Source organism: Anas platyrhynchos, chromosome 1 (genome assembly GCF_047663525.1).
Source record: "Anas platyrhynchos isolate ZD024472 breed Pekin duck chromosome 1, IASCAAS_PekinDuck_T2T, whole genome shotgun sequence".
Taxonomy (NCBI): domain Eukaryota; kingdom Metazoa; phylum Chordata; class Aves; order Anseriformes; family Anatidae; genus Anas; species Anas platyrhynchos.
Window position 1 is genome coordinate 82,686,818 of NC_092587.1, and position 9,153 is coordinate 82,695,970.

At 48.3% G+C, this 9,153-nt stretch overlaps 2 protein-coding genes across 4 annotated transcripts; both read left to right on the plus strand.

Moving 5' to 3' along the window:
• Nucleotides 1-14: 14 nt before the first annotated feature.
• On the plus strand, nucleotides 15-690 carry MRPL51 (mitochondrial ribosomal protein L51). The gene is made up of 2 exons (XM_027449736.3): nucleotides 15-280; nucleotides 418-690. The coding sequence occupies exons 1-2, from the start codon at nucleotides 52-54 to the stop codon at nucleotides 612-614; spliced, it is 426 nt and encodes a 141-aa protein (XP_027305537.1). The 5' UTR covers nucleotides 15-51; the 3' UTR covers nucleotides 615-690.
• Nucleotides 691-833: 143 nt separating this feature from the next.
• Nucleotides 834-7,507, plus strand: VAMP1 (vesicle associated membrane protein 1). Of its 3 annotated transcripts, none has more exons than XM_027449734.3 (5): nucleotides 834-3,383; nucleotides 3,592-3,712; nucleotides 4,452-4,610; nucleotides 4,823-4,874; nucleotides 5,270-7,507. In XM_027449734.3, coding segments are annotated over exons 1-5 (351 nt in total). In that variant the 5' UTR covers nucleotides 834-3,381; the 3' UTR covers nucleotides 5,287-7,507. The 3 variants fall into 3 exon arrangements, with proteins under 3 accessions (XP_027305535.1, XP_027305533.1, XP_071899659.1); XM_027449732.3 differs by having other exon boundaries at nucleotides 6,988-7,507; XM_072043558.1 differs by having other exon boundaries at nucleotides 4,823-7,507.
• The last annotated feature ends 1,646 nt before the right edge of the window (nucleotides 7,508-9,153 follow it).

A 9,153-nucleotide genomic window follows, 5' to 3' on the forward strand; every position in this document is an offset into this window, starting at 1 on the left:
ATCGCCGCCCGCCTTCCCTCAGCGCGGCCGTTAGCGCCCGTGGACGCCGCCATGTTGGCGCTGGTGAGGGCGGCGGGGCGGGCCCTGGCGCTGCCCGCGGCCTCGCGGGGCATCGGGGGCGGTGGGGGGGGGCGGCCGGGGCCCCCCCTGCCCCTCTCGTCCCCTCTGGCTGGGCTGTCGCCGAGCTTCCGCGTGCGGGAGCCGCCCAAGCCGCAGCAGGTGGATCGCTGGACGGAGAAGCGGGCCTTGTTCGGGGTCTACGACAACGTGGGCATCCTGGGTGAGCGCCCACAGCCCGCCCGGGGGCACCGGGACCCCCTCACGGGCCCCCTTCACGGGTCGGGGCCGGCCGCATTGGGGACCCCCCTTCCCCGGTTTTCCACCTCGTCTCACCCCGCATCCTCTTTCTCTTGGCAGGCGGCTTCAAGATGCACCCCAAGGACCTGATCGTGGGGCCCAAGTGGCTGCGGGGCTGGCGGGGCAACGAGCTGCAGCGGTGCCTGCGCAAGAAGCGGATGGTGGGCGACCGCATGTTTGTGGACGACTACCACAAGCTCAGCAAGAGGATCCGCTTCTTGTACCGCCGCTTCAACCGCACCGGCAAGCACCGCTAGGAAGGAGCCAAGGGGGGTTTGGCTTGCCGAGTGTGCTTCTGAGGCGTCGCGGTCTGAATAAAGACTGTTGTTCCTACGTTTGGTTTCCCAGTGCTTCCTGCAGCCTGTGCTGTGTGTTGCTGGTCCCAGGGTTGTGCTGCTGCCTCAGGCCAGAGCTCTTTGCAGGTTCAGCCCCCAACAACCATCTCTGGCACGCTTCATGCAGTCCCAGCCTGCATCTTCTAACTCTTACTGGAGAGTCCTCCACTTTTTTGGCCAGGCTTCCAGCTTCCTTTCAGTCTTTGTGAGGCCCACGTTCTCACACCCAGCAAATTCAGGACGCTTCATCTTGGGTTTTTCCTCATAGCCAAATTATCAAGTTAGCTATAAGCGTGCCTCCTAATACCACTTCATACTTACTGCTTGCCCTCTGTCCTCCGCCTAACCATGATTAACGCTGTTTGAATGATCCAATTGTTAGTTGAAATACATCAAAACATGCTTTTAGAACAGGACTTGTTGCTGTTTCACACATTGATGACAACCCCATACTAATGACACCAGGCAAGTAGCTTTTCATTTAAGTAATTTAGGCACTTAACAGGTTTAAAAAAACTCAGCTTCTAATTTTCCATGACTGTTACTTGTTTCTAAGCTACAGAAAGTCAAAGCTGGGATCCCTCAAGTCCAGCATCCTGTTTCTCGTGAACTCTGCTGTTACACATTGCAGAAAAAATCAGCATAAAATTTGGAAGACGAGCATGCCTCTGCCTGAGCTGTAGCTTGGCTGTTAGCTGACTGGGAAGATACCTGCTGCTGATGTATCCTGTTACAGAGTGACATTGCTCTGTCTTTAAAAGCATTTGGTTGGAAGCAGCAGGGAACGAAAAAGGGTTTGGGTCTGTGCCTTAGGAAGGTGAAGCCAAATTCTCTGTTCAAGCAACTGCAAAGTCCGTGTTCCCCGGAGCAGGGTAGTAGACCTGTGGGATTGTTGTCAAAGGTGTTGAGCATTCAGAATATTTACGGATTCAAGTGGAGACAGAGCGAGCACCTGGAAGGTGCTTTTGGGGGTTATCACAAGTGTAAAGCATGAGTGTAACAAATCCTTTTCTAGAAATGTCAGAAACTGGAGAAGTATGAGGGAAGTATCTGGTTCCCTTTGCCAGCCCTTAGTCCCCACGTACCAGCTCTGTTTGCCCTGGGTCTCGAGAGCAATTCATACCAAGTGAAGCAAAGCAGTAATTCAGCAAGCTCTGCCTTCTGTTCACAAGGATATTGGAGCAGTCCTCACCTGACAATGGGAGCAGGAAGGCTGCCAAGCTACAGAAGCTTTTTCCCCCACTTGTCCCTTCGCAGTTTGTCTGAAGGCAGAGTTTAAAACCCCTCAGTTCTGCCGAGGCTGCAGCTGGGCTGTTCTCTCACGCTCAGTAGTCCCCATATTCTTTGTAGCCACAGCCTTTTGGATGCTAGGTTGTAAGGTGCTGTTTTGTGTATCTCATTTTCCAGGTTTGTCCTTAAAAGCTTTAAATTAGGGCCTGCATCACCTTATGAAGTTGTTCAATGTAGCTCTGAAGCAGTTGCTTGCTACCCTGCTTCCTACGCAAAATGCTGCAGAGAGACTTCTTCCAGTTTGTTCTTGCTTCCCTTTCTGTCCCGAATGGAGGAGTCCTCCCTCCTGATCCAGTAGGTCTCAGAAGCTGAACCCTAATACTAACACCGAGCCAACCACTAACGCTAACCCTAACCCTAATGCTAACCCAAATGCTTATGCTAACCAAAACCCTAACCCTAAGCCCTAACTATAAGGCTAACCCATACCCTAACATTAACCCAAATGCCAATGTTAACCCTAAATTTAGACCTTAACCCTAATGCTAACGCTCATGATAACCCTAACCCTAAAACCTTAAAATAAGCCTAATATTAAGCATAAACCCTAACCCTAAACCATAATGCTAACCCTAACCCTAACACTAAACCCTAAACAAAACTTAATCCTAACGCTAATTCTAAACAAAACCCTAAATGAAATCTAACCCTAACACTGACTCTAACCCAAAATCTTAACCCTAACCCTAATGCTAACCCAAAACTTAATGCTAACCCTATTGGTAACCCTAATGCTAACCCTAACCCCAACCCTAAACCAAACACTAACCCTATTGCTAACCATAACCATAACTCTAACGCTAATTCTAATGCTAATGCAAACACTATTGCTAACCCTAAACCCAAATCCTAACCCTCACCCTAACGCTAAACCTAACCCAAAACTTAATGCTAACCCTAAACTTAACCCTAATGGTAACCCTAACGCTAACTTAACCCCAACCCTGAATGAAATGCTAACCCTAATAGTAACCCTAACCATAACCATAGCCATAACCATAACCATAGCCAACTCTAACCCTAATTCTAACCCTAACCCTAAATTTACCCCTAATGCAAACCCTCTTCCTAACACTAAACTGAAACCTAACCCTAACCCCAACCCATAACCCTCACCGTAACCCTAAATCGAATCCTAAACCTTAATGCTAACCCTAACCTTAACCCTAACCCTGACCCTAACGCTAAACACAACCCTAACCCTAACCCTAAACCCCAGCCCGCTCCGACTCCCGCGGGCGGGCCGCAGCGGCGGGCGCTGATTGGCTGCGGCGGAGGCCGGCGCAGCTATAAAAGGGCCTCGCGGCCGTTACCCCCTCAGTGTGCCGGCGGGCGCCCTGTGGTGCAGAGCTCCTCGTCAGCGCCCTACCCGGGGGTCCCACAACGCTCTGTGCCGCCCATGTGAGTGCCCCCGACCGGGGACGGGACGGGGCAGCCTCAGGGTGCTGGGGGGGGAGCGAGGAGCCGAGCACGGGCCCGGTTGCGGCGACCCGAGCCGGCCGGGTGGCGCATTGCAGCAGCCGGGGGCAGCGCGGTGGCTGGGGGGGGGGGTCTGCCCTTCGCACAGCAGGGCTCTGAGCGCATTTTGTCTCTGCTTTCCTTCCCCAAGGTCCGACCCAGCTCAGCAGCCGGCCCCCGAGGGGGTCCCCCCTGCTGGGGGGCCTCCCGGGTCGCCCCCTAACCTGAGCAGCAACCGGCGGCTGCAGCAGACCCAGGCGCAGGTGGAGGAGGTTGGTAGCGGAGCCTGATCCTTGCTTTGGGGCTGTGGGTGCTGGAAACGCGCAAATAGTCACTGTAGTACTGGCTAGTGAAATAGTATAGCGACCAGCCTCTAAAGAAGCTGGAGGAAGAGATGAATTAGTTCTACATTTAAAACTTACGTTTAAAAGCTGCCCAATTCTAGGTACTGCATCTAAGGGGTAGTCCTGGTAGATTTCTGTTACCTCATCTTATGCCTCTGTTATGGAAATAAAGCCATACCGCATCCAGAGCAGCTCCTAATCCCTGCCAGCAGCTCCAAGGGAGCAGCCCGTGAGCAGATTTGGTCGGTAAAGTGAACCTTGCCTGATTTTACAGGGTTGGTGTCTGCTGACACGCAATAGCTCCTTCACGCCTCGATGGGGCAGCAACATGCAGTGCTAAGTTGTCTCTGCAGTTAGCTGTGATTGAGCAAACCATTGCTGTGATGAGGGCGTGGTACAGGCTTGATGGGCTCGAGGACTTCTAAAAATGGATGAAAGTGGGGTGCTGAAAACATAGTTTAATGGTACTAAAGCTTTAGCAGAGTGTCTAGGACTCTTTTCCTAATTTCTAAATAGTCAATGGCTTGAAATGTGTTTATCCTGTTTTTTTCCTCATTTCAGGCTTTCACTTGTTAGTATCTCACATTGGCTATTGGCTGTGTTACTGCTCTTACACTTTCAACCCTCTTTACCATGATAACCACTTCTACTGTTCTTCCTTCTCCAGGTGGTTGACATAATGCGTGTAAATGTAGATAAGGTGCTGGAACGAGATGAGAAACTGGCAGAGCTTGATGACCGGGCAGATGCACTTCAGGCTGGTGCCTCTGTATTTGAGAGTAGTGCAGCAAAACTTAAAAGGAAGTACTGGTGGAAGAACTGCAAGGTGAGTTTCCTGATCTCATTATTTCCTTCATGAGACGGAAATTAGTCTGGTGTTCTCCCTTTGAGAGAGTAGTTGAGGCTTAATAAATATATCGCATGCTTGGTTATTTCACTGCAGAAAGTCTTAGAGGCTTTTTCTCTCCTGCTTATCAGGGAAGCTGTGAACTTGTCATCTTGTTCTGAGTATTACTGTCTGATAATCTCTCTCTCCAGATGATGATCATGATGGGAGTGATTTGTGCCATTATGGTGGTGGTGATTGTAAGTAAGTACCGAAAGAACTGGGATCAAAGGTGAAGAAGCCCCAGCTCCAGAATACTTGAAACTTTTTCATTTTGATTTATGATCTGTAGGGTTGCATAAGTGGTAACTTCCTTCCCTGGGAAGGGAGGTGGTGGTGCTGGAACTCCCACACTTACTGTGGAAACACTATGATTTACATAGCAAGGAATGAAAGTGGGGGTGGCTATTGTTGTAGAAATGGGGAATCTTGCCTACTTGGTCAAGTAAACCTGTAAGTATGAGGGACAGCATCTTGAAGTGGGTGGGTTGGCAAGTACCTTTCCTCATGGGGGATTTGGATGTCTCTAGGGGATTGTTGGGGTAACTTGCCCTTTTGTTTTTTCCTGTGTTCTTTTTTTTTTTCTGCTCTATCTCCAGTCTACTTTTTTACTTGAATGTAGCCCCTTCAGTCTGCCACCTACTGTCCCATTGCCTGTCTCTTCTTGCCTCTGAATCTTCCCTTCCACCTAGCTTCTTCATTGATTCCTTTATTGGTTCTGGTTTGTCTTCTATTTAAGATTCTGAAGTGCTCTACTGAGCACAGGTTAGACTCTTCCACAGCTGCCACAGCTTTAGGGAGGGTCATCTTAGTGTAAAGGAATGGGAAGCAGGGAAGGAGTGGGTGGCCCCTGCTCTTCTGCAGGGGAATTTCTGTGGCTTATTTTTGGGTGTAAACTTGTCAACTAGTGCCTCTGTAGACTAGCAAAATAAGAATGCCTTAATGCAGTGCCTTTGGGGATGCGGGATTTCATGTGAGATTCTTGTGTTCTCCATAAAGAGTTACTTCAGCTTTTCACTGAGTTTCTGAAATAACTGCTAATTTGCGCTGGTTAGCGGCTGAACCACCTGACTGAGCTAGATGTAGTCATCTAGATTGCTCTAGCCATAGAGAGATAAGCACTCGAGCACTTAAGCAATTTATTCTGCCTATCTTTATTTTAAGGTGACTTGCTCTCTGAATGTGGCTGTGTGAGTTATAACAAAGGGGAGTCTGTATGATTAACTCAGTGAAGTGCAACAGACTGAACACAGTTAATTGAAAGGAGTCTTGTTGCTTTCTGAAGGGCGTGTGTGGGCATAAAATCTGCCAGAAGGAACAAATGAACAACCGCAAGGAGTGTGGTGTGGTGGTTGGGTGTGTATCAAATATTCGTTTTCATCTATGCAGGCACAAGCCAGGACCTTATGGTTTTCTACTATCTTGTAGCTTTCTGGAAGACTTTGAGGTAGTAGCAGAACAAGGAATGGGAGTTTAGCTTTCCAGTGTTACTGTATTGAATGTCAAAGGAAATCTACTACATGATAGGTGGAGGGTGAAGGAGACTGGAGGTATTCCAAATAAGACTGAGTGAGCCACACAGCTTTCAGTAAGAACACCTATTCTGTTTCTTCTACCAGAAAGCCCTAAGTTTCAGCAGAAGGTAGGAAAATACTGTTAGTTAGGGAAGCAAGGAAAATGCTGCTTTGGGCATGGGTATTGCATCAGATGCTAGTTTGGCAGCTTTGATCTCTAGAGATCTTACCAGTCAAGCTGGAATCTTCCCACTTGCTGTGGGCTTTTTTGAACGCTAGATTTGGGGTGGTCTGTGCTGTAAATAAACTTGTAGTGTGGAGCACTATGGCTTTCTGTAACCAATTTCCATGTTCCTCAGAAAGAATCAGAGCTGTGAGTTGCATGAGTGTGTTGTCGAACTGGGATTAAATGAGCTGCCCTGTACCTCAGCTTCTGCAGTCCTGTGAGGAGTGTACATCTTGTCTTCACAAGCTATGTTGTAGCCTGTAATCTAGACAGGAAAGAGGGCTTTAATTGGGGAAGCTCTGCCTTGGGTGTAGAATACACTGGTGGGATCAGCCGAGGCTTAAGGGGTTGTGAGGAAGAACACCTATGGAGCTCCCATATGGGAGTGCAGTACAAAAAATGGGAGGAGCAGATGCTTTTGGTTGCAGTGGGTAAGCTGGGAAAGCCCCTTTCCCCCTGTCACAGGGTGTCTAAGTAGGAGCTAGATTTTGCACACTCACTTCCATGCCCAAGCATTTCATTTGCACTGAGTTCACCTCCCTGCAATTCCATCCCTCCCTGCCTTGGGTGAGAGCAGAGTTGAAGATCTGGAATGATGCAGCCCTCGTCCCCTGAGCACTTTCCTAATTCCCAGTGGAACTGAGGTGTGACGGATGGTCAGAAGAGCATCTGCTGAAGAGGAGCCAGGGCCTGCTTGTACTACTTACTGCTGTCATTTAGGGGGTGGGTATACAAGCTTGAGGCCCCCAGACCAGCAGTTCTCTTGAACTCTTCTAACAAGCTGTTGGTGCCCCATTCCTCCTGTTCCTCTGGGGACTGAGGTCCCCTTAGGCTGTCTTTTCCATTTCTTTCTCTTGTATGTTGTATATTGCTGCTTCTTCTGCTACCTTTGCCCTCCTTTGTGTCTCTGTGTGTGGGGGAGAAAAAAATCACCAAGGCCCTATGAGTAAAAGCGAGGGATTCTGTCCACAGCATTACAGGTAGTCACGCACGTGCAGTTTATTTCCTCTAAAACATAACTGTAAACCCCTTGGCATGTTACAGTAATCAGCTCATGTACTTTAAACAGTCTCTAAGAAACATAATTCACCACCTTACTGAGTCTGTCTGGTCTGTCTGTGGGTGGGGAAGGACTGGGATCCCAAACTGCTTCTTGGAAGAACATTTTTGTCACTTCTATCCCATACACACACCTGAAGTGTTATCCTCAGAGCAACGGGCGGTCTTCCATTGCAGTGATGCTAGTCAAGCATACATGTATAGTTCCGATACCACTGGAACCGACTCAGTGGTAAGTCTGTAACAATACGTTGAGACTCACTGCTCTGGGGTGAGAGGCTTTGCAAGCCAATATTACTTCCAGCCACAGTGCAATGTAAGGGGAGATGGACCCTTGAATGGATGTGTTGCTGGTAGTTCCTGCTCCTCAGGCTGTGCTGCCTTTGGGTTTCAATAAGCTACCTTTGGGTCCATCAGTCCAGACAATTTTTCGTGGGGGTTGGAGTGGTGCTGGGACATATTCAGGATCCAAATTAAGAGCTCCAAAAGCACCATGCTATTCACAACATACCTTGAAGCATGGCTGGAATAAAGGTAAGTGCCCCCTTGTTTTGTTTCACCTGTATATCTTAAACTCATTAAAAAGAAATTATAACTCTGTCCAGTGTTGATTTGCTTTAAAATTAGGTCCATGTGCCCTTGCTGTTATGAACTTTAAGTTGTAAACAATGCTCCCTGTGGCTTGTGGTTTCATTTTGATCAACATATTTTGATCACAATCTTTGTCCAGGCTTAACTTCATCAAAACCATATCAGAACAATGTGTGCTCAGTGGTGAAATTAAGATAGTGCAGCTTGGCTAATTATTCAAAAAATGGAAGCCATTTTGAGAAAGAATGGTGTCTGGACTGGCCAGTGAATTGAAGTAGCACATACAATCTAAACATCAGTACAGATCAGGTCTGTACAACCTGTGTAAACTAGCTGTGCTACACTTCCTAGCAAGATGTGTTGCCTTCTAGTTCTGTGTTGTTTTTGTTGAGGGTGGGAAGGACTCTTTTTCGTGTGATCTTGTAACACTCACATTTCCAGTTCACTGATGTAGTCTCAAAATCCCTAGCCAAACCTAGAGACATGCTCACTCCCTAAAGCTGGCCAGCTGATCTGGAGCATAAAGGTGTGGTCTGAACACTGCCTCACTCCCAGCAGGCAAAAAGTAGTCCCAGGGGTTGTGCCCAGCTCATGAGTCATGTTGTGCTGGTTTGCAAAGAGTTACATATCTAACCTATACACAGAATCATTAAGCCTGGAAGAAACCTCTGAGATCATCTAGTCCAACTGTCCACCTACCACCAGTGTCACCCATTAAACCACATCCAACCTTTCCTTAAACACCCCCAGGGATGCTAATGCCGCCACATCCCTGGGCAACCCATTCCAATGCCTAAGTACTCTTTCTGAGAATAAATTTCTCTTCCAACCTGAACCTTACCTGGTGCAACTTGAGGCTATTCCCTCTTGTCCTATTGCTATTGTCTGGGAGAAGAGGCTGACCCTCCCTGCTCTTTGTTGCAGTGCACAAAACCAGGAGACTGAGTGTCATGGTGTCAATAATATCAGATGGCTCCTTCTCACGTAGTTGTTAATGTGCCATGCATTGTTGGAACTGATCTTCTGAATTGCTATACTTTAAAGTATCTGTGCCTTTGCTACTTCTGCTGTTTGGTGTCATGGACAAAACATG